The 25,877-nt window shown below is 37.1% G+C and overlaps 1 protein-coding gene across 1 annotated transcript in view; it reads right to left on the bottom strand.

The window, feature by feature from the left end:
* The window catches only part of LOC139977829 (WD repeat-containing protein 36-like), a 31,811-nt gene extending 6,559 nt beyond the window's left edge, over positions 1 to 25,252 (bottom strand). Inside the window, exons 1-18 of the mRNA XM_071987510.1 lie at positions 25,045 to 25,252; positions 23,089 to 23,116; positions 22,201 to 22,301; positions 20,099 to 20,216; positions 18,086 to 18,218; positions 17,752 to 17,806; positions 17,147 to 17,279; positions 16,318 to 16,493; positions 15,460 to 15,580; positions 8,213 to 8,362; positions 7,288 to 7,436; positions 6,443 to 6,557; positions 5,839 to 6,010; positions 5,007 to 5,115; positions 4,221 to 4,300; positions 2,979 to 3,086; positions 2,019 to 2,119; positions 1,024 to 1,166 (exon numbers count right to left, since the gene is read on the bottom strand). Of these exons, the coding sequence (XP_071843611.1) occupies positions 1,024 to 1,166; positions 2,019 to 2,119; positions 2,979 to 3,086; positions 4,221 to 4,300; positions 5,007 to 5,115; positions 5,839 to 6,010; positions 6,443 to 6,557; positions 7,288 to 7,436; positions 8,213 to 8,362; positions 15,460 to 15,580; positions 16,318 to 16,493; positions 17,147 to 17,279; positions 17,752 to 17,806; positions 18,086 to 18,218; positions 20,099 to 20,216; positions 22,201 to 22,301; positions 23,089 to 23,116; positions 25,045 to 25,188 (2,136 nt within the window). The 5' untranslated portion in view covers positions 25,189 to 25,252. The remainder of the gene's footprint in view (positions 1 to 1,023; positions 1,167 to 2,018; positions 2,120 to 2,978; positions 3,087 to 4,220; positions 4,301 to 5,006; positions 5,116 to 5,838; positions 6,011 to 6,442; positions 6,558 to 7,287; positions 7,437 to 8,212; positions 8,363 to 15,459; positions 15,581 to 16,317; positions 16,494 to 17,146; positions 17,280 to 17,751; positions 17,807 to 18,085; positions 18,219 to 20,098; positions 20,217 to 22,200; positions 22,302 to 23,088; positions 23,117 to 25,044) is intronic.
* Positions 25,253 to 25,877: the final 625 nt, after the last annotated feature.

The raw sequence follows: 25,877 nt of genomic DNA, 5'->3' as shown, positions 1-25,877 counted from the left end.
TAAGAGACTGACTACGGTCAGCTTGCGGCTTTGATTAGCCAATGAGGCTTCTTCGTGAGTTCCTGCTTGCAGGAGGATCTAAAATACATACATACATACATACACACATACAACATGTGTATCTGAAATCAAAAAAGTAGCTATTGGAACACTGTAGTGTTTCTTAGGATTATCATGACTTACATAAGAATCATGGGAGTGGTGGTACAAAGCACTGTCACGTGATATTATGGAATAAACTTCATTCTATTCTCTACCCTAACCCGCAGGACAGGGTTTATTAACTGTAACTTCTACTCTTACCCGCAGGGCAGGGTCCACTGACTGTAACATCTACCCTAACCCGCAGGGCAGGGTCCACTGACTGTAACCTCTACCCTAACATGCAGGGCAGGGTCCACTCACTGTAACCTCTACCCTATGAGGCCTTAAAAAACTATCACACTAACAAAGCACACACGACATTGGCATCACGCCAAACAGGAACATAAATCCATAGCCCCTTTAAGGAAACAGAAATCATCTTTAATACCATACCTAATATTGGCGGTGTCACACCAGACAATATTCTTTTAAAGGCACTGGTATTGAAAATGAGGGTCGCCAACAAATTTTGGAGGGTCGCCAAGAGAGAAGAAAGAACAAATTGCTGATCATTGCGAGGGAAATTTACTTCCACATTTTACTTCCAAAACAAAATACCATTTTGCAACCAAGCACACTTGATCATGTAAACAATTCTCAAAGGGGATTCCCTACAGACCCCCCCCCTCCCCTCCACACTCCCCCAGGCCATAGAATCCACCGCTGAAAGGTTGCCAAGATAATGAAGGTGGAAATGAGAGTAACCAAGCCTAACAAAACAAGAAGAAGTTTGAATATCAGGGCTTGATGGGTTTCATTCAGCTTCAAGGAACATGCCGAAGGTGGTAGCCAACATTGAAATTAATCCCAAAAAAGAAAAAACACTCTAAGTCTTCCTGGATTCCCTCTTAAGATGTTAAACGCCCACCTACTACTGACCTTAATTAAGTCCAAATTGGTAAGACTTTGCCAGCGAGAGTTTGGTAAGAGAGACAAGGTTATCAGCTCCGCTGATATTTGCTCCGGCGATTGAAATTCCAGGGTTGCGAGGTCGTTCTCCAAATTTGGAGAGGGTCCTTCATCTAATTTTCCAGGGTAGTGGGTAGGGTGAAAGAGAGAGAAAAATACATTTTAATTCCTCCCGGTAAATCAAATGGTTGTTGAATCAGCAGATCTCAGTGTCTAGAAAAACCAACAATACAAAACTCAACGATAGGTCTATATCCATATTCAAGTCTCATTGTGTGTTTGCCAAATTTTAACTTAGACCTTTCCAGCTTACTGCCCTGAAAGCTCAGTGAAAATGACACCGTTCTATGCAATTTTCCTATCAATAACCATTATTTTTATTGAGTCATCTGTCCATAAACATTTTGAGCTGAATAAAATTTGCCAGATTTTGTAACGAGTCCGTAGATTCGTCAAACTTCAATCAAAATATGCAAGCCCCGCCCAACAGATCATGCGCCAATCAAATCTCCCTGTTTTGTTTACGACCGTTAGGCCTGTGTGCTAGCCTGTGTTAGGTCCATTCTCTTGAATAGTATCTTTCTTTCGGTCTTACCGATGTAACTTGCAAAATCGTGTCATTTCCCTCCATTGCAAGGAATGAACAGGTGCTTTCAGACGTTTCCTCCATGAAATTGGGTAAAAAAAAGTGGACGATACAAGAAGGCCTATATACAGGTTACATTTGTGTAATGAACATGCTGATATGGGCAGTCGCAGTGATTTTTACGGTAAAATGTTCATGCCATTAGGGCGGCAGAAAATAAAAATTTCTTTCTTTTCGATTGCGACAGCTTTCCTCCATTAAACCCACCTGATCAGAGTGCATATTTAAGAATAATGAACATCGAATCTGCTTCGGAAGTTTGTTTTTTCCGAAATTCATCAGCAAACTCGTATTGAGACTTTAAGAGAAACTATCAAACCTTTTGTGTCCAAGCAGGCACCGGGCATCAATATAACGGTCGGTTCGTAGTCAGAGGGTAGCGGACGTAAGCTGACGTGACTGTACAGGGTTCTGTTTGACCTGACGAGGAAGGTAATGACAACGAAACAGTTAATGTTTCTTTTTGTTGCAGGAAAATGTGTTATTATTATTATTATTATTATTATTATTATTATTTACCAATTTATATAGCGCTCTTTTCATGCTTAAGCATGTTCAAGAGCGCTTTACAATGACAACAAAATGACAAAACCCTTAAAATATGAATATGAAGAATAAAATTGACACAGCTTAAATATTAATATAAAAAATATATATAAATATATACGAAGGAATAATATTAAAAATAATAAAGATTTACAGTGAAATTCCTAAAAAAGAGAAAAGTGAGTTTTAAGTAAAATTAAGTAACAAAATGACAAAACCCCTTAAAATGTGTATACGAAACATAACGTAATGGATGCAGCCACCCCACCCACCCCAAAAACATGGTCTCTCAGCTTCCTTTTTCTGATACTCATTTTTAAACCAGCCCATTGTCAACGTGACCTGAGTGGAGTCTATTTCATACTTTGTTATGAAGAGAATGTATTCCCATTGTTTCCAAATGTAGTCATGGTGAGCCTCACTCGAAACAGAAAACTTAATCAATTTAACAAGTATGAAAGCATTTCAGAATATGATATGCCTGGAATCAAGCAAAGTATCTGTTAATTTTTTTTTTTTTTTTCTTTGCTTCCTGATGTTTTCATCGATATTAAATTAACACACTATTTTTTATTAACCTTTTGCATTTTTTTGTTGTTGTATTTTTTGTTTTTTGTATTTTTTGTTTTTTGTTTTTTGTATTTTTTTTTTGTCTTTTATTGTCAAGATTTTTTAGACAATTAGTTAACTTTCCCCTACTGTGATAATGCAACTCAGGTGATAAGATATTTACCAAAGATATATGCCAAGGTCATCTACATGTGTGGTTGCTAGGTAAGCATTGGTCGGTGATATACACAAGCTGGTCACAGCTGCATCCACTAAAAAGCAGTCCACCATCCTGATCAGACAAAAAAAAAAAAAAAAAACAGGGTAAATAGTGAAAAAAATTTCAACTAAATTTTTAATATTTGAATCAAGAATAACTCGCAACATAGATGATGCAATGGTCGAAAGTTAATTGAGCAAACAGTTGAAATGTTCAGACAAGAATTGTTGGAGGTTTTGAGTAAATACTTTAAATTTGAAGACAAAACTTGGAATTTATGGTATTATCCTAACATAGATGATTATTATAACATAGATGATGCAATGGTCGAAAGTTAATTGAGACAAACAGTTGAAATGTTCAGACAAGAATTGTTGGAGGTTTGAGTAAATACTTTAAGTTTGAAGACATAACTTGGAATTTATGGTATTATCATAACATAGATGATTATTATAACATAGATGATGCAATGGTCGAAAGTTAATTGAGACAAACAGTTGAAATGTTCAGACAAGAATTGTTGGAGGTTTTGAGTAAATACTTTAAGTTTGAAGACATAACTTGGAATTTATGGTATTATTATGTAAATTATGGTTAAAGGAGGAATTTCTAGGTAAAAATATTCCCAATTTTGAGATACAAAATAGTGAAATTTCAAACTTATGGCAAAGGCAAACCTGACATCTCCATGATTAATATTCTTCTGTGAAAGACCCCCAAACCCCAACCATTTTCTACTTTTCTTACCCCTGCCATTTCCACTGGACCACACTTTTGTTCATCTTCTTACCTCAATGAATTGTGTGGCAATTAAGAAGCAAGCAACACACTTTACTGGTACAAGTAAAACCTCTTTTCCATTAATAAAGGGAAAAATTCTTTCCAAGCAAATTTTCCGTTGTCTTAAAGAAACTTTGTGTATCCATTATAACATTTTTTAGATTTATTGTACCACAATTCCATTATGAGGTGTTTCATCTGCTTGGTTACAAATACTGACAAAAAAGTGTTTGGATTGCAAAATATTTTTAGACACAACAGTATTTGTTATTTTCTTGTTAATAAACATTCAATGCTTAAAACAATCTATACGGCTACCCTAGGTTGGTTCGATTGCGATCCTATTTTGAAGTAATACTCGGTTTGATTTACAAAATAGTAAAAAATTTGGCCATCCAACAACATCTGAGCCACGGGAATACATACTTGGAGGTTGGTAAGTCCCACGTCCGAACGGAACAGTCCATTGAAGCTGAGACCAGCCAACGGGCATCAGAAGAGAAGGCCTATAGTAATTATGTAAAACAACAGAAAGAAGGAATGGTTTTTATTTTATGTCTGAAGGTTGCATTCCTAAGCTTTTAAGAAGTAAGGAGTAAGAATGAAGATTTAATTCCAGGTAGTATTGTATTAATGACATATATCACTTCTGATTGTCTACAGTTAGTTCTTATTTAGCATTGCTGCCTTCTACTTAAAAAAAAACTGTGTATTTATTTACATGCGCTGTTAGCGGCTGCTAACTTCTATTCGGTATGTGTATACTATGCAACAACACGGGACATAACGTTATAGACAAACTTATGGAAGCAAACTTAAACATTTAATTGTCATCTGGACATACTAAAACAAGTTGACACTACTTTTTATTTAGTTCAACATAAGATTGTCCTCTTCTATTAACTCTATTTAGATCAGCTAACACTCTTTACCAGCCAGTTAGGACAACTACATAATGCTGATAACACTCTATACTGTCCTCCCATATCGTGCTTTAAAGCACTCGTACTGACAGTATATGCAGTTCCTGACCTTGATCTGATAGTTCAACATTATATTCATACTGCTTGTACTGTCACTATGAGTGCTTTGAAGAGGGGCAACACACTACAGTACAAGAAAAAAATCTTGTCTCAACTGAGTGTCTTTACATTGGCAACCTGTAACCTATTCCTAGGACATAAAAAAAACATTACATAGGAAAAAGCTCACCATATCGGAAACCACATTTTGATGACCTTGGTATTTTCTGACGATTCTCCTGAGCTCTATGTCCATGATGTAGATACTAAAATTATCCATTGCCAAGGCAACCATTGAACTGTGGGGGAAATGGAATAGCATCCAAAGTCAACTAATTCAGTTATCATAGCAATTATGAAGCCAGTTCGAAATTTCTGGGATAAAACTTGAACATCAATCACAAATCCATCATGGCAGGGAATACAGTTTCAAAAGATCAGATCAATTTCAACTTTGAGAGGAAATTTGTGGGACACAAAAGTTTTCTTCTGCTGTATTCAACTGTTAATAACGCACTTATTACTGTCGAACTAGCCAAGCATTGGTGACCACACAGATCTGTTTGTTGGACTGAGGGGTATCCAGGGTTCATAAGAAATCGCTCGATCAGGTTGTCATAACGTCAACAACGCAAAATAAAGCTTTGAAGGGATATACTGGTAATTGCTAAAAAACGTCGTTGCAAATTTTGTGCATCTTTAGCATTGTGTATGACAAAGATATGAATTCTTCAAAACTGGTAATAATTTGTGAATGCATCTAGCAACAGAAGAGTGATTGATGTCATTCTGCATTTTCTTTCCTTTTTTAAATTTCAAATCATTAATCCAAAAAGGAATGTATAGTTTCTACCAATAAGGTGGAGTTTTAATGAAATTCTAAACACTGAGAACATTGACAGCTAATTACAACATTCCAACTGAATCACATTTTCAAACATTGATTACAAGAAAATTACACTTGGAAAGTCAAAGCTATTTGCAGTGATTGTCAGAAAGACCAATGAACAGATCTAACAAACCTCTCGCGGTGCAACTTCATCTGACTGACTGGACACTGAACATCGACTTCTTGTAGCAACTTCTTCTCTCTAAAATGCCAGAATTTCACTTTCTGATCAGATGATGTTGTCATGGCGACCTGGTTGAGACCATCCACAGCCACACCTCTAACAGGTCCCGAGTGAGCTGTCCCTACATGGGAGAGATGCAGACAATCATGGGTTATGATTATTAATGAGTAGCAGAGTCCTTGAATCGAGTCAAACCGGCAACAAATAAACTTGTGGGCAGTTGTTGGGGGAAAATGGAAGTCCCGGGAATGATCTATCGTCCAAATTTTGTCTCTGTGCAGTTTTGAAGGTTTTCAATGTGGCTTCTTAGTAAATATTTGTCCAGCTGTATGTCTGTGCACTTGACTACGTTGCAGTGCAGTTTTGCTATGTGATACTGGCTAAACTATTCCCTGAATTCACAACAATTATCACTGGGCTATCGCCCATATTCTTTACCTGGAATGGATATCTTCCTGGACCAGTTTCATGAATTGTTATTAATCAGTTTCGTATGAGATATTTCCACTGTAGTTCTCTGATATAAACCAAATCAAATCAACTGCTCTTTTACCTTTGTCTTTGCCATAGTTTCCTCGGTAGATTCCAGATTGGATGTTGTAGAGTTTCACATGGCCGGTGTTCCAACCAATCACCACAAAGTTCCCGCAAGATGTGACATCCACCGCCTGAAGAAGAAACACAAGGTCAAACAGAACGGTTTTGATCGACAACTTTCGGAAGATTTCAGACGTGTCATTCAGAGAGTCTTGACACTGAATATTTTAAAGTGATGATGACAACGACGATGATGGGGCAGTTGCAGAAGTTTTCTGCAAAGTTTTCTTTCTTCATAGATGATATCAAACCTCATTCAAATACATTTCATCACATGTTTATGATCCATATATATATATATACAGGGATGAGTCTGGGGTAAAAAAAAATCACAGAACTTTGCAAAACTGGCAGTATAGGCTCCAGTTTGCTTATGCTACAGTGTGTTAGGATAATAGTTTTCGTCCCCCTGCAGGTTGGATATCCATAGGTAATGAAAAACATGCGAACAACGGATCAAATGACACAACGCTGTTGTTAGAAATTCACGGAAATTGAGAGGTGTAAATCTCGGAGGTAGAAAAGAAATCACAGATATTCCGCGAATTCGCGTAAAAAGCTCATGCCTGATATATAGTATGCCAACTGTTGCCCGAGTATGACAAGATAAATTTACCATGTGTTCATAAGATATTAAACATGAATCTAAATGGAATATAGATGGAAAAGGGTTCTGGAGGTAACATTACAACTCATCATGCATGCAAATATTTCAGATTTCATGAATATGCATTGTCCTGTTGTATGTTCCATACCGAAAAGATGAAGTGCCCATACATGGTGTTGTATATAAATACTCACTGTTGCCTGAGCTGCAAGGTCATCTTCTAACTCTGGAGGGCATATTTTATATTTACCCATAGTGCATCTGGTGTAATCCCAGGTCGTAACTAAGGAGCTGCCCTGATGGCAAGCCACAATGCTGTCCCAGTCACTCTTCTTACTCGATTCTGAAATAGTGGAAAACAGAAACATAACCATTCTCTCCTCCTGATACCCCTTCTTTTTTTTCCCAAAAAATTTTATGAAGGGACTTTTAGTGGAGGACTGAATTGATCGGTCAGTGTAACTATGACAACATGGTTGTTTCTCTTAAAAGCCATAGAATTATCATGGATAAACACCACTGACAAACCACTCAAGAAATACCTTAAGCTGCATTAAAGAAATAACAGAAAAATACAAAGTAGGTACATCCAAAAAGAATAATCTGCATAATGAGTCAACCAATGTAAAGCATCAAACACTGAACAATGAAAATATGAGGGATGAGGATGAGAATTATGAGGATGCAAATGAAGAATGATATCCTATCATCTTTACTCTTTTTTTTTCTTTCCCTTTTATGATCAGTTAATCTTCCTGTTAACATATTTTGTATGACTCCTCATTTATAAATTTTATATTTAGACTGGAATGAAAACAAATAAATGAAGTATATCTTGAAATATATTCAACTTAAAACTTTTTCGGAATAAAGGTTCTTAAATCTGGGAGAGACAAAATCATTTCAAGCAAACTGATATCTTAGTCAAAAAAGGTGTATCCACTTTTCTGGGAATATTTGACATGACTTGGTCAGAGCAACAAAAAAGTCACAAACCAAAAGGCATGTTACGCGCAAGTTCAACGACCTTCTGGTTGCTGCTTGGGCAGTATGCTCAGTATCAGACGATAGAAACAATACTTCCCAAATAACAGTCATCAGGTGACGAAGACAACTTACCGCAGGCGAGCGCCGTAATTGTGCCCAGCTTGTGTCGCTCCAATTTGTTTTTGAGCCGTTTGCCAGATTTTTTGTTAGCGTACGCCTGACCAAAGTCTCGATTAAGGCTCTCATGAAATGTGGAAAATGACTTCAGCGAAGAATCCTGACCTGTGAGAGGAGCGGTTTTCCAAAATGAAAGATTATAATACGGCACGTTATCATCTGGCAATTATCAGGATTTTGTTTGCACTTCTCCACTTTATTTCACCTCCCAACCCCCCCCCCCCTGCCCATCCCATCTCGCCAAAAGAGAAATACCCCCCCCAAGATGATTAAATATGAATCCTTCCACTGATGCAGGGTTTGACAGCAGTTATAGTGACCAGCTAACCCAATAACAATCAACCAACCCCTCAAACGTAATTTTGACTGATTCTAGGGTGTCAGAGGTCAAAGTAAAAGCAATACATTTCTGACAAAGATAAGGAATAATAATCATGATAAGGAAGAAACTGAAATAAGTTCAGAATTCATTGCCACCAAAAGTTGCATCAATCATCCTTCAAAGTTGTCAGGACAACATTCTACAGCCATAATAAATACAAATTTCGGAAGAAAGGAAAAAAGGAGCAAAGGTTTCGGCTAGTACAGGATTCAAACCTGGGACCCCAGGGGTTACAAGCCTCTTCACTATACTATTTATTATTTATAGTATTTATCATTTATTAAAATGAGTTATCCAGCACTTAGAGAGGGGGGATCCCTATGTAGCCATTTCTCTGCCAGGAACAATCAGTTGGAAACCACAGTACCTTGCATACTGTGAGATCACCAGTTGGAATCACATTTGGGGCCAAAACATCTTTGCTATTGTCCATTTTCCCCCAATTTTTCCCCAATTTTTCCCCAGTCTATTGTTAGTTATGAATTTCATTTTTAAAGAAGATATTATTGGGTGTAACTTTGAGTGAAAAATGTTAGAGTTATGCTGTTTTCATGACAGAATGCAAGAGGAATGGGAAAACGGGGAATAGATATCATCAGCAGTACGGAAAAGACCATTGGTTTTGAAGACATCTTATGGATCAACATCTGCAACAAAATGTATTTGTAGAGGATGTCGGGTTCAAGTATGGTGATATTGCGACTTTTTACCTGGAAAATTTTTACTCATTGTCTGACAAATTTGATATTCTCATTTCGATGTATATCCATCCTTTACAATGTGTTTATAGCAATCACGCAAAGTGAAATTTTATATCTATTGTCAAGAGATTCATTTGACAGAGTCAAGTGCATCTGATGGGATAAGAGTTTTCAAACGCTAACCTTTTGCTTTTACAGGTATACAAATATAAAAGGCACAATCAAAAATGATTTAAAAAGAATTAATAAGTGATATTTCTTCCCATTTGGTTTGTCTTGGACATAAAACAAAGAAAGGTGAACACACACCAAAAAAATTACTTGCTGATGCCATGGTAAAATCATGAAATTTTCCCAAATGTTTGTCATAAATGGTACTGTGCCATAATAAGTTTTGGACCTAGAACCACGGTCTGCAAACCATGGGACAGAAACAACTTTTGCATAATGTTTCACAAGACTAATTAACTAATAACTAATTATCAAGTTCTTTATTATCAAGCTCTTCACAAGCAGTCAATTTAAGCTGAATTTTCATAGAAGCTGTTCTGCTCGTGATTCGATATAAGCATCGGACATGCATATTTTTCACAAAATACCCAAATTAGAAAAAATGAAGGAAACATGTTATAGTAACCAGATTTTTCAGCTTAATATACCCAGCTGTCATTGTTGAGCCAAAAGCATACATTTTTTTTCAATTATTGTTTAATTTTTTACATAATTTTTTAAATAAAGTTTTTTAAATACATTTTTTTAAATTTTTTTTAAATTTTTTTTTACATAATTTAAAAAACATGTTTACATAAATTTTTTAAATAACTTTTTCTAATACATGTTTCAAATCTGTAGTCCTGAGAGTCTTCCCAGACTGGTGTAGAACTTTACCAAACAAGTAGGCCATCATCCCTTTGCCGTTACATATTTGACATCTTTCTGATGCAACTTTGTTTTGTACTACAAATATTCATAAAACCTTTGAGGACATGTTTTTAAAAAGCTGTTTTTCTATGAAACTGCTAATTATGAGAACAAGGTGCTTTGGGACATATGTAGGTAAGGGGCTATTCTTTAAGAAGCTCTCTCATGTAAGTAGTTGTGTAATAAGTTGTGGCCCGAGGTCACTAAACGATTCGAACAAAGTTTGTCAACTACTAGACTAGATTAGGGGCTTTGTCAAATACTAGACTAGATAAGGAGCTTTTTATATCGTCATAGTTTCCAGTAAACATCATACAGCTAATGAGAAAAATGACAGTATTGAGTAACGTTTAAGAAGCTCTCTCATGTTTGTAGTTTTGTAATAAGTTTTGGCTCGAGGTCGCTAAACTTGAAACTATACTCCAACAAAGTTTGTCAACTATTTTAGAGATAATAAACAGGTGACAATGCGTTTGACTTGTCTCAATATAAACCAAGTGATATTGGCCCGTCCTGGCCTTCAAAGTTTAAGCGACCTTTCACGACTCTGCGCATGCTAGCTATGAGATTTTTCGGTACCTTCTCTGACCAGAATCCAGCAAAATAATCAAGATAATGAATGAATGAAAGAAACCCTGGTGACTTTCAAGCACTGGTGGCTACTACCTGATGCTAATTTTTAAACTTGCCCAAGTCGTCATTCTCATACGTATGAAGCAACATGTCGAGGCAGAACAGTGGTGCTCTTAGCTGCTCTGCGAGATTTGCAAATCATTTGGCATTTCTGTTATAATGTATGCTCCTTCTCCCCTTGTTCTCCCCCCCCCCATCACTCCTCCTCTCATAGCTCTCTTCCACCCTTTTTTCTCCACACCTTTCTGTCTTTGTCCTTCTTCAGTTTATTCCCTACCCCCTTCCCTTAATCCTCTCTTTGTCCCTCCACTGTTCATCTCCTACCTCTCCTCTTCCCCTATTGGTTTCTTTCTTTCTTCTCTCCATCCCTTGTCTACTAATCCCCTTACATCTATCTCTTTGTGTTCACCCTGCTCATTACACTGTCTGTATTCTGTGCATGTTTTTGTCCCTTCTGTTACTGTTACTTGTCATTTAGCCTTTGAAAAAGATCCTGCTAGGATCGAAACATCAAGCCAACTTACTTTTACACATAATGTAAGCTAATCAATATGGTTTGCTTTGCATTTTCAAACAGATTTTCTTCTGGTGGCTGAAGTTGATTGCCAATAGCGAAAATAGCAGAACATATTCTGAATCTTTCAAGCAAAAACCGCAACCTCCTATCCTTTGGTATCGTAATGATATGAATTTTCAAACACTCTGTCTGTATAAGATTTTGAAGGAAAAATAAACAAGAAGATTATATTAGCCTTATATAAGCAAAGCTTTTGAAGAGCCTCCAACCAGATGACATCACAGACCCCCCTCCCCACCTCCCTACTCTGATCCTGGAGTAGTTGAAGGTAGAGCCAGTCATGATATGTCATACTTTAAATTAGGCCAAGATATTGAGATAGGCATTTGTATCCAGCAGTGTGGAATATTTTTTACATCAATATATACCAGTTTCACATTGTTTCTCACCAGAAAATCTTTCCAAAACAGATATTTTCCTTTGAAAACTCTGTAACAAGTGAACTCACATCACAGACATGGCACAATTTTATATCACAATTTGTGTTTGCTAGTGAAGAGCTGACAATAGCGGATGACTTTGGGCACAAAATTCAACTTGCAATTTTGTAGACCGCTCAAACACACCGCTATCAGGTCACTATGGATTTCTGTATTAAACACTTGTAATTTTTGGAGAAATGACCTCTTTAAACAAGTGAGGTTTATCAGTTAAAGTGACTGGACTATTAAGTCTAATATACAGAGACCATTACTGAAGGTCAGTTCCAAAGATGCAACACAAAGCTAGATGGGAAAAACATGAGAATTTTACGGCCTCAAAATGACATGTTTACAATGTTACTGTAGAGTTACATAAAAATCAATTTGTCAAGGATAAATGGTGTTTTGAATGTCATCCAATGGTACTCTCTCATCTTAATATGAAGTTAAACAAACATGTTTGGATTAAATTCCTGACCATCAGCACCTAACTTGGGAACTAATTTACTCAGCTATGGCGATACGAGAAAAGGTCAGGAATGTTGATATTGTTCGACTGAAAACTTTGTAAAATGCCTCGGTGGTCGAGGAATGGTTTCTCCTCTCACCTTCTAAATTAAGAAAAACTAGAGCACCAATGGTGCAGAAGCTCATACCTTTTCGAGCTTAAAAATGTAGGGCCCACAAAATTTTATGGCCCACCAAATTTCAGGCCATTTTTCAGATTCCACCAATTTTCGGCCCATGAGGGATAACCCCCCCCCCCCTCCATTAGCAGATTCCTGGCCACACCACTGGCTATAATTCCTATTTTCCCCCTTTAAATCCTATTTTACCCACTCTCTCAAGCAATACCACTGACCTACCCTATTAAACTTTCTCCCCTCTACCTGAGCAGACCTGAAGCACTCCTTGCCAAAATTTTGGCTGGCTGCCTACATACCTCAGGCTCAAAGACTTCTAAGAATCGGCAAGTGCTGATTGGCTATAGGGCTCTCATGCTTACAGTTCAACAGTTAATAACACCTCCCAGTCCTGCTTTAATTCCACTAACAGCCTCTGCAGAGCTTAACCACAAACGTAAACAAACACTGCAGAGACTGGGAGACAAATTAAAGGAGCTTTGGCAATAGGTGAAGGCTCAGATTTATTTAAACAATGGGGATTAATTGTAATTAATTAACTTTTGACCAAAAATTATTAGGCATCACCTTATTCATACACAATCCAACAATCATCAGTTCAACTTTGAATATGATCCATCAAAATCTTGAGGAGATTGAGATATTTGAAAATATTACAAAGAATGAGCCCCGATGACCCCCTAAATGACATTTGACCTCAATTTTCCGAACACCCCTCGTAACTCTCATCCCGAGGAACGTTGTGACCAAGTTTCATTATAACTGGCCATACACTGTACGAACAGGAGCAATTTGAAAATATAGGGCCGCGGCCCGGGCCACAAAAGACCCCTAGTTGATCTTTGATCTCAAATTCATGAACACCCTGAAGGTAAAACTTCCATAGTACTATCGAGACAAACCCTCAACATTGTACGATGGAATCTGTAGGAGAAGAAGCATTTTGCGTATTTCCACAAAATGGCCCATTACGGCCCACAGGTGACCTTTGACCCCAAATTTCGGACCATCTCTGATGGCCCTATACCCAATGGTCCTTGTGTCCAAGTTTCATGAAATTCCATCAAACACTGTGCGAATGGGAGCGGTTTTACCAATTGTTGACGGATAGAGTGATAGAGTGATAGACGCTGCACTGTAACAATAGCTCACACCAGCATGCTGGTATGAGCTAAAAAAACACCCAAAAAACAATGTAATGAATCTCTCTTGAAGGCAGTTGATTAGAAACCTTGGCTTAGACTGCAGATATGTAGTGAACTACGATGGAAATAACAGTCACGTGTAATGGCAGTTGTTGAAGAAAGCAATCAAATCAAACTTGATGGGGCTATACTGTTTGATATTTTGGCTGAAACCTTAACTATCACCTATGCCTTTATAGTGCATCTATTTGAGTTCAGATCGCTCTGTTTTGGCTTTTTTTCTTTTGTTTCACATATTTTTAACTTTGTTTAATTAAAATTCCATGATAATGGGATAATGGTTTATTATTATGATGAGCCTTTGAATTCAAGTGATGAGGAAATGGTCGAAAACTTTGGAAAGATGTCAGATTTACTCTTAGTATGTGAGTAAGACTTAGTGTAAACAAAATGTCTGGGCGGCAAAATTTTTGAGAATGAAAGAAAGTTCTGAATGACTTGCTAATTCAACCTTCATGTGTTTACCATATTCGATTCATTCTATATGCTAAAGGTTGTTTCGACCCAGCATAATTCTCATGTTTATTTTGGGGGCAATAATTGGCTGGCCTGGTTAAATTGCTTGAAAGTTATAATCTGATGCAAAAACTGGGGAAGGGAGCATATCTGGCATGTTAAGCTGTGTAAGGGAGCATCTCCGTCGATCCTGATGCCAGCATTTAAGGCAGGTTGTTCTTCCTGTTCGGTCAAACAAACCGAGTATTACTCAAAATGAGATTGCAATTGACCATCAGAAGTAGATGCGGTCATACCACTGCATCCAGCAACTTTCACTTGTGTTTCCTTATCTCACAAATCATTTCTTGCCCTTTCTTACTCTCACGACTCTGTTAAGATACATCGTCGCTCCTTTCAGTTTACGATAACGATTTGTTTCTTCGAGCCACAACTAAAAAAGTTATTAAGTATATCCCACTTCCTTTCCATACAGTGATTCTTTATTCACTGGTCTATTCCTGTTGTCGGTTGCACGGTAGGTTGGAAGTCTCCCCTGCATCTCTATCGATGTTTTACCAAATCTTTCTATATTTAAACTTCACATTTGATATTTTAGCAAATAGTCTAATTTGTCCTTTTCGTTTTTACAACAGTTTGCTTTCCCATGGAAGTTCAAGTGCACCAGCTAAGTGCACCAGCTAAGTGCACCAGCTTGGGGATTTATAACTTCCTCAGGAAGTTTCCTCAACCATCCCTCTCACAGACTTCTTCTCATTTGGTTCTCATTTAGTCATTGACTTGCTTCGCAAATTTCATCTGCGACATCATACTATTTTTTTCTTTCACGTAATTTTGATTGTAAGATGAAACATTTGCATAAAAATACAAATCCAATCTTTGGTATCATGTTATTTTATTCTGTTTCTATGCAAATTTAGCAGCGAGCTGTTGAGTCTGCAGAGAGCAGGATTGATATACCTTAGATAAACTTGCTACTGGTTTAGTACAAAGGGCGAAGGACAACTATTCATCAGGTCAGTGGTTTGCATCTCATTCCAGCCAATAATTTCTTGACTCTTTGAAATAACCCTAAAATTGCATATAATTTCACAGCTAGTAAATTTCTGTTAATGATCTTTGTAACAGTCTTTCATTTAAGTTTAAATCATTTATACCGTTCCAGTACGTTTGTAACAAATGGACAACGAGAATAGAAAACAAAGGTTGAGCGCTATTGACATGCAATATAGCCAGCCAACTTACTGGGTTGATAGCTTACCTGCACTGATAATGTTTCTGCCATCATTTCCATAGAACAGGATTCTTGACGGTGGAGCGCTGTGTCCACACCTTCTTCTCAACAGACGACCACTTCCATCAGATTGGTCAAAGACCCAAACCTTCAAAACAAACGCATGTAACGATTAGGGGTGAAACTCTAACCGAATATTGGTGTAGCCAAACAGCAAATCGATTGGCAATCGCGGGGGTCATTTTATCTCACAGGAGGATCCCTTGTCTCCACGAACGGGATTCAATGTCTCCATAATGGGATCCCGTGTTCCCACAATGGGTTTCGTGTGTTCCCACACTTTGATACAGTGTTCCTACAATGGGATCCAGTATTCCCACAATGGTTTCGAGTGTTCCCACACTTTGATACAGTGTTCCTACAATGGGATCCAGTGTTCCCACAATGGGATCCGATTTTTCCAATGATGCGATCATTTACAGGAATGAGGATCCAAAGTCGTTTCTTCCCTTGTCTTACTCTTGTGGAAAGCACACAATGGTATGAATCAATACTACTATTTTCAATAAATCAATATATCAGTCTCATCAAGATGAGATGTTAGAATGAGTAACTATATAAACTAGTTCCACTTTGAGGGACTGTTGATGCAGAATAATTCTTTGGTACTGTTTTTTTTCCGGGGGGGGAAGGGGTTGTGTGGTTGTCTACCAGATATGCTCTCCCCTCCCCAGTACCACACCCCTCTTGATGAGTGACATCAAAGTTACACTCCTCCCTGCACCCTTCCCCCCCCCCCCCCTTCCGATAAAACGATGTAAACCTGAGCATTAAGACCAAGCAAGAAGTTCAGCTTTGTAAAAACACCAGCACATTCCTTCTTACCTTTAACTGATTATCAGGTGAATTTGTGATGAGTATTGGTTCCCCACGGAAAAATGCCATTCCAGTAACAGAGCCTGCGTGTGCATCTCGCATCTGGGCTTGCAACTTGCGTTCTTCGAGATTCCAGATAGCTATGTGGCCAACTGTACTACCGGTGGCCATCATGGGCTCACCATCTGTGAAACAGAGATTAAACCAGAATAGTTTTGGCAGGCATCCACACTGTTTGTATAAGATCGCTTCATTCTATCAGACATCCTGTAGCAGCCTAAATGGACATTGTACTTACTTCCAGCACTCTGGATATATTAAACTGACAACAGAAGCTTCGCTGTTCGTTAATGGCTTCATTAATATGTAAATTTTAAGGATAATCTGAATTTCCTTTTGTGAATTAATGACATTTTTAATGGCACAAATTGTTGGTCATATCACTCAATCTTAAGTTGCGAGGTGCATTATATATATATATATATATATATATATATATATATATATATATAGATATGTATATAGATGTATAAACATATACATATATATGTATATATATATATATATATATATGTATATGTATGAATATTTATGTTTATGTATGTATATATATATATGGATATGTTTGCATATACATATATATATATATATATATATATTCATATATGTATACATGTGTATATCAGACTTATCACAAAACTCTAACATCACTATAAAACAACCAATTAAAAGCCACCGTTTAAGTCTACCAGTACACAAATCTTCCAGGAAATTAGTTTTTCACCATTCAGCTATGCCAATGATCAGTTCCTGCAAGATTTCTAGGTAATATGCTCACCTGTTCGGAATGCAATTGATGTCACAGGACCCCAGTCTAGCTGGAATGAAACAAGTGTCTCATCGTACTTAATATTGTGGACAAAGATTTTTCCGTTTTCCAATCCGACCGCAATGACATCCACGGCTGGTGCCTGGTGAGAGAAGGTTGCAAAGCAAAGAATGAACAGGTCCATTCAACTCATGAAAATGAAAATTTGATTTGTTTGAAATACAGTTCCCCTCATTTCTAGGACATTCATCACCAAAAGACCAACATGACTATAACTTTACTGTTTTGCCTGATGACCTGATATTTAAAACGTTTAGACATTACTGATCTTGTTTGCTCTCTTGCCAAACATTTGCTTTAGTGTCTTCAAAATGCAGAGGGACAGTAGAACTTCCATTTATACATCCAGTATAGACCCTCTTGACTTGACCCACCCCCCCCCAAACTCTCTGTTGCTGGAAAAAGGTTATGATGACTTGCTTGACTTAGGGGAAACTTGATTTATGACTTGTTAAATCCAAGGAAGAAATATTGTCCTTAAGCTGCAGTTTGGACTAGGCTGGGACTTTTCTATCATCTTTCGATCTAAACCGATAATCATCTCAGCTATTCACCTGCTCTAGAACTCTGATAGGGCTCCCCCATCCTTCAAATGTGTGGATGAGAGCACTGTAAAGAAAATGCAAACAACAATAAGCACAATAAGTATAATGATAACGTAAGTGTGAAGTACACATGCTTGAGAGAAAGATCCCTAAAGTACAATAATCATGTAAATGTGAAGTACACATGCATGAGAGAAAGATCTATACAGTTTTCTATGGCATTGTGAATTTTCAAAATAGACCTCATGACTTTTCTATATAACTTTATACAACATACATAATTGGCAACATTGGTTTACACCAATACAAACAATTGAATAATATCTGGAATATAACGACTCACTTTCTCTTAATATTCCACAGCTGCAGTGAACCTTGTCGACTTCCGAGGAGTATTTTGTTGAGGTAGGTCGTCGGATGTAATACACAAGAGATTTGGAAGGCAGAATTATCAAACTCGACATCGAGATAAGTCTCTGAGAAGGGGAAATGCGAATTGCAATTTGTGATCAAGAATACATCCATAACACTTCATCAATCCACATTCAGAACATAATAGTGCTTTCGATAATGTTAACATTAATTTTATAGATAGCTTCATTAATAAAAACTTTTCTGTCAGGGTAGCCCCAATAGTTTTAGTAGCTCTAGCTTTTACCACATCTAGCCCACTACCCATGTATCATGTATGTAGTATTATGTATCCTCTATTATGTGATTCACCATCATAGCAGGAAATAAAACCTAATACTGTACATCACTTCTGGATGTTGTTATTAAGGGTGCTGGTAATATTATTAGGAAAAGTCTGCCGTCAGTTGCCTCGGTCTACGAGAATTGTGTACGAGACAAGCTGCTGTCCATGTGGAAAGATCAGTCACCCATTGCACAATCATCTAACCAGCCGTACCATTGCTCGTAGCGGTAGATTGAGGTGGCTGACGTCACACACGAAAAGACATCGCTCTTCGTTTATAGGCACTGCCATTAATGTTCACAACAAGAACTTCACGAGGTAGGGGGGTGGCCCTTCGACTTGGTTGCGCTGTTGGAGCTAGTTAGTGCATATTTTGTTTAGACTGCATTTAACTGTTGTATATTATCAATGTTTTTTTTTGTATTTTGTATCATTCATTGTATCAATGTTCTTTATATTTTGTATCATTCATTGTATTGCTCACCGCAAATATGTAATTTCCTTCTGGGATTCAATAAAGTTGACTATCTATCTATCGATCTATCTATCTTACTTTGAGGAAACAAGTCTGCTTAAAAAACAAAACAAGTTATATGCATCTCATATCCTCTACTAACATTTGACTGGTGCATGCAGGGGTGCATGCAGGGGGGTGCATGCAGGACTGCATGCAGGGTCACCATATATCTGTAGTCAAACAATGGGATTATTACATCCTGGATGAGAGGATGATCCCCTCCCAATTAATTTTTGTATTTCAAAGAGAGCTGCATCATAAATGGCGGCATATTTATAGTTGTATGTACACCAGTAATAGTAATAAGTAAAGGCTTCTGAAAAAACTTCTTTCAAAATGTTTCTATGCAAAAGGTGGTTATTTAGTATGGTTTAGTCCAGAAAATGTATAACTATTAAATTTAACTCAACCCACTTCTGTAGTCTAGTGTATTTTATGCATCCATTTTCAGTTTGCAATTAAAAAAAAAATAGTGATATTTTCTTTTATACAACACCTAATTATATTCCGGCCATTTGATTGGTCAATTGCTCGTCGATTGCATGCAAAATCCGCTCTATTGCACTCTATGAAATAGAACCATGTGTTATACTTTTTTGATAGCACTTTTTTCAATGGTAAGAGAGCAGAGAAACCTGTCTGTTCAAAACAATCTGTTGCATGAGTGCATTTTACATCCAATTATATCCAAATTTGAAGGTGTTGTATAAAACAAATAATGAATGGTTTCCATTTGTGCAATAGTGCAAAAATTTCATTCGTTGAAAGATGTAATTTGTTCCATTCAACGAGGCGCAGCCGACTTGAATGGAACATTCCATCTTTCAACTCATGAAATATTTGCACTATTGCACTCATAACCATTCATTATTTGTATATTATGTCACAAAGACCTATAGAAAAATCTGGACAATTTAGTTTGCCAGCAGGACAATATATTTTTGGTTGCAAAATGGACTTAATAAACGGGACCTATGCTAACTCCAGGTGCGAGATGTTTGTGTTACATGTTAAAGACCATAGTTTGAAATGTAAATAAAGTTAGTACACCCCCACCCCATTGGTATATACTTACCCAATCTCTACACAAGCATAATGATAGTTTTTATTCCAGAAACCAAGTTTCAAACAATCTTCCTTACCTTCTGTTTCTTTGTCCCATATCTTGAGATTAGACGCTTCATCTACTGATATCAGATGCTCTCCAAAAGACAAAAGTAGATGTATGTTCTTTTCATGGCCCTTATATATGTGCACAGCCTAAGAAAGGAAAAGCAAAATAAACATATTTGTTATGGGTGTGATACACATGTATATCCCAATAAAGTGAGGGGGCTATTCAACTAAAGACAGAAGTAGATGGATGTTCTTTTCATGGCCTTTATATGTGTGCACAGCCTAAGACAGGAAAAGCAAAATAACATATTTGTTATGGGTGTGATACATGTGTATATCCCAATAAAGTGAGGGGGCTATCAACTAAAGACAGAAGTAGATGAATGTTCTTTTCATGGCCCTTTTATTTGTGCACAGCCTAAAGAAAGGAAAAGCAAAATAAACATATTTATTATGGGTGTGATACAAATACACGGGTATCCCAATAAAGTGAGGGGGCTATTCAACTAAAGACAGAAGTAGATGGATGTTCTTTTCATGGCCCTTATATGCAGTGGCGGAGCATCCATACAGTCGGGGGGGGGGGGGGCGGATGCCCCCCCTGACGGACTCAAATGGACTGCTGGCGCCCTTCTCAGCTTTTTACCACTTTTTACTTATTCGTGATTATTGACTTTTTTATTGTGTATATCCCAATAAAGTGAGGGGGCTATTCAACTAAAGACAGAAGTAGATGGATGTTCTTTTCATGGCCCTTATATGTGTTCACAGCCTAAGAAAGGAAAAGCAAAATAACATATTTGTTATGGGTGTGATACACGTGTATATCCCAATAAAGTGAGGAGGCTAACCACGTATTTGTGTTCATGGCATATATATGTGTTCACAACCACAGCCTTGGAAAACCAAACAATGTACCTTTCAGTCATACTGTTATGTACAACATTGTACTACACATTACCACAATAGTTAAGAACTATCTGAGACTGAGTTAAAAAAATCACAAAGAGAAAAACATAGCTCTAGAGAATAATGAAACTCTATCAGCAGCTTTTTAATTAAATCTAACTGACTAAATATGACTCTTTTTGACCTTTTTTCTTTCTGGTAGCAAGGATCAGAAACATTATAATCTTGGCCAATGTTCCCCTTTCTTACGTGAAACACCCGGTGAAAACTGTAAACTGCAGCAGTACTTAACCAGGCAGAGAAATTCACAGTTTCAGCCACTTGCTAAGAAAGTGCTTACAAAATCTATTGGTTACGATTAAGTTTCCAATGGCAATTTCCTGAATTACAGTACCAGTGTTGGTGAGACTTGAGTCGAATCGTGTTGTAAGTTGAGACTTGACTTGGACTTGGAGACTGGACCAGAGGGACTCAATGACAGCACTGTGCAGCATCCATCAGTTAAGTACTGTACACACTTTTGGAGCAGCCCTATAACATTTGCTGATAGTAAGCAGTAACACATGGCTTATGTCAGGTATTGAAATCATGAAAAACAATTTGCCTGAAGATTGTTACCATACTTACCATATGTTTATGTTCTTTTATAATGGCAAAATCCACTGGCAAGTTAGCCAGTAGATAGCCCGAAGTTTCAAAGCCTGTGAACGTACACACCTGTGGTTCCAAGGTGACAGAAACACTGTTCAGTACACATTATGTTACCTTTTAGTGGAAAAAATGTTTAGTTTCTTTCCAAAACTACCCATGTATTAGGCACACTACGGTGAAATCATGGTTCGCCTGTTTTCTAATTTTTTTGAAAAGGTTCTGAAACAACTTGGTTTGCCGCAACTACTGTACAATGAATCGATGTATCAAGAGTTGCCTTGGCTCAAATCAGTGTGTAATAACATCGTCAGATGTTGAAAGATTATACTTGCACATGGGATGGAGATGTCTTGAGGGCAGTAAATTGTAGCAATAGTACTCCCACCTTTGTGCCATTCCTGAAAACTTCATGAAAGCTGATTGGCATCCAAAACCTCAAGACAGTTTCAGGTTTCATATGGAAGCAATGTATTCCTAATATTACACCTATACTAAACACTGAAGGAATACTGACATAACTGACTTGGCTTTCAGTTGTCACACTATATAGGAAATGTTTTGCACTTACCTGTTGACCGCGAGCATAGGCCTTGATAATGTTACCATAAGCTGTGTAGGCTTGCCCAGCGTCAGTTGCTAAACAGGTTATATCTTCAGGATGGGTATCACCTGGCGAGAGAAAACCACCGAATGTTGCAGATATGGTATTATGGGATCATAGTAATATACAACATGATTAAAATTGGAAAAGTATAGCAAAGTTCCTTTGACGTTTTACACTCAATGTGCATATTATTGTTGGCTACATACATACATTTCTGTTACTCGCTGGAACATACATTTTGCAATCATTGAGGTATGGAGTTGTGACATGGTGAGTACTGAGCAGTCACCTTATTATGATATCACTTCAAGTCACATACTTGTGTACACTGTACATATATGAGAAAAACTGACAAAACTGAAGAAAGCAATTGTAGAGAATTTCAGTTTCATATTGGATTCAGTTATATAATACTGACATCTACAGGCAATGGAAATAAACATAAATTATCAAAATGTTGATTTCTGCCCTCCCTTTCTGACAAAGTTACTTATATGTCAGTGAAGATGAAAAACTTCTTCATAGGTTTATGGTAACACTAACTCAATTTCTTGCTCCTTACTTGGAGAATCACAAAGTAATTATCATGACTGTTCATCTAGGTCTAGGCTGATAATACATGGTATACAAGAATAAGTCATTTTGAAAAAGCTTTGAAACAACACTTTAATACTAGCCTATCACATTGAAGCATTTGTTTGGGTGATGCAATACATTTAGTCAAGAGATTAAAAATTACTTCATAAATGCAACAACAACAACTAGTAGCTTAAATGATAAAAACAAAATGTATGATAAAATTTGTTCCATTTTGACTTCATTATTTTAGTACTGTATGTGTATGATACTTACTCACTGACAGTAGTTCTAGTTTTGAACCCTGAAAAAAAATGAAAGGAAAGTATACTAAAATTATGTGGTAATGCCAATATATACATATGATATATATAATTGAAATTGTAGTGAGTTGGAACATGCAGAACAGTAAAAAAAAGCATCCACCGGAATTCAAACCCAGGCCTCCCGTTTTACATGTGCAAACACCCTTACCACTAGGCTATGGAGTATGGACCCTGATTGTATGTCCAGAGGTTCGAAACCGGTAAGGAAGGTCTTAATTCCACTGTAGGCGATTGGCACCTGTATCGAACAATACTAGTTCTGTTTTGGTGACATATTTGCCTTACTATCAAACATGATGCTAACCAAATCGAAATCATTTGTGATTCCTAAAGCCGGATCTCAAAAGAGATACTTTGAACAGACTCTGTTAATGAAATGGAAGTAAACGACAAAGGCCAATGAATATAATTGAAATTGTAGTGAGTTGGAAAATCAATAAGAGAGAAAAAACTTCTAGCCTCCACCGGGATTCCAACCTATATGTATATTATTTTTATTTTTATTTATTAGTCGCGATAACGCTTTGGAAGTTTGATTAATCGCACTCAAAACGTACGAGCTAGCACTACACATAAACTGCATTTGAAAAATAGCCTAACCTATCAAAAACAACCCAAAAGCAGTTTGTCAGCATATATCGCAAAAGTACAGGTTCTCACAATGCTACACTAGCACTGTGCTGTGTTAAAAATTGGCAAGCACCGGCTCCGGTTAGATTCATGCCTTTTACTTGTCAGTGATATGCTTGTTCTGCAGTGCAACATTCAGCACTAGCAATGTTTTGATCATTGCGCATAATAGCAAATTCAAAAGTTACAAATCTTTTACGATTGCCAAAGTAATTTGTCATTTCTTGAAATATGTTTACAATTACTTCATTACTGGCCTGGATCACATTTATTGAATGTCTGATCGAGTGTGTCGGTTGCAGGTGTACATAGTTTAATTTCAATGTGCCTGCTTTCGCGCTAGGCTAGAGCCTATCCTAGAACGTTGAATGTCCTTCCACAGAAAACTCTTGCATACTAATCATCACAACGCTAGGTGTTACATCATTGTTTGCACGTTTGCTTTTATTGTTGCTAGTAGTTGTAGTAGCCTCGTAGATTCATTCGAAAGTTTTTGCCATGAACGATATTAAGAAACATTATAGACTGAAAGTTGTCCACAGTTTTTGTTTGGTAGAATTTTTAACATGATTTAGACACCACAATGACAGTGATGATGTCATAACTGTATACGAGTAATTACATAATCGCAAGAAGAGCTATGCAATTAATAGACTACAGAAAGAGTTGACTATTGATCAGCACTCATATATACGTTTGGTTGAGTGGCCTCTTATCTTGGCGCAGAGTGCCCTATGTCTGGTTGTCAGAGCGAAGTATAGATGAAAGTTTGTTGAGGCAAGTGGAACACTAGTAGTTGTTACTCGGAGTCGAGATTCACACGTTACGTGATCATCAGACAGTTAAGAAAATATAAAAAATAAATAATATATATACATATATATTAAATATATATAAAATATATATATAAATAAGATGAATAATTCAACATTCATCTGGTCTGTCTTGGATGATATTACAAATAATGACATTAGTGATTTGACATGAATTCTTGAAAATGACTGAAGCACCAAATCATTTTTTCTATGTTATAATGGGATGGGATTCCTATCTTATGCTCAAGGCTATAGTCAACAAATAATCTCACAATAATCATCATGTACAGGCCATATTATAAGGGCCACCTAATGACCACGATGCTGGAGACCTACAGGAGTTTGGCAAAGTGCTACAGTACAATAATTACACATGCACCAGTTACGCTACACTATAACATTAGGCATATGTATGTCTCATTAATAAATGTGTTAGGATACATGTAAAATTGTATACTCACATTGTATGTATGTAGTGCTTTGCCAACGCATGTGATAACATAATGCTCCTTCCTTTTGACATGATATTGAACATGTAAAGGTATGTGATTGCACACAAATCCAAGAGACTGATAGCCAGTGAAGATATTACTTCCAGCATGCATTTTGATCAAAATTGTGGAAACTCATGTGTACTTCGATTTACGCTACAGGGATTGAGGGTGCATATGTATAAGAGGCACCTCCATCTACTTAACGACGATACTAATCAGAGTCCGCACGGGCAGAAGAAACATGTAAATTTGTCTTTTCTCTGTGTCGTTTTCTTCTTTCTTTCCCCTTAAGTGTTTCAGCTAGACAAGCTTATCTAGTATGAGCTCCTTCGTGGGCTTTTATCTCAATGAATAAAACTTGTACGTTATCTGTAGGCTTTTCACACGTGTATCTTCTATAGTCATTCAAACGCATATCATTTCATCACCGGGACCAGAGACAGTACATGTTTTTCAATATTGTTTTCTTTTATTTATTGCAATTTGTATGATGAATTTTTAACTACGGAAGTAAATTATCACCTACGATTTCATTGATTCCAGTGTCACTAACATTCATTTTGTAATGATGGAAAGCAAAGCAGAAAAAGATAATATTTTTGACTGCAAATGACAACTCTGGCTGCAAATGAACTGCAAATGACAACATCACAAATTGACAACTTTGGCAGCCCTAAGACACGTGCTGTCTTTTATAGCACCATATCTCCCATTAAAGAGCAAGCATTTCTCTGATGGATATTCCTGTGGGTTGTTCATCGCTAAGATCTATATCGTATCCAGGCGCGGATCCAGAGGGG

Source organism: Apostichopus japonicus, chromosome 2 (assembly GCF_037975245.1).
Source record: "Apostichopus japonicus isolate 1M-3 chromosome 2, ASM3797524v1, whole genome shotgun sequence".
In the NCBI taxonomy this organism is placed as follows: domain Eukaryota; kingdom Metazoa; phylum Echinodermata; class Holothuroidea; order Aspidochirotida; family Stichopodidae; genus Apostichopus; species Apostichopus japonicus.
Note: the sequence above shows the minus strand (reverse complement) of the source record. Positions and strands in the feature narration are given on the sequence as shown.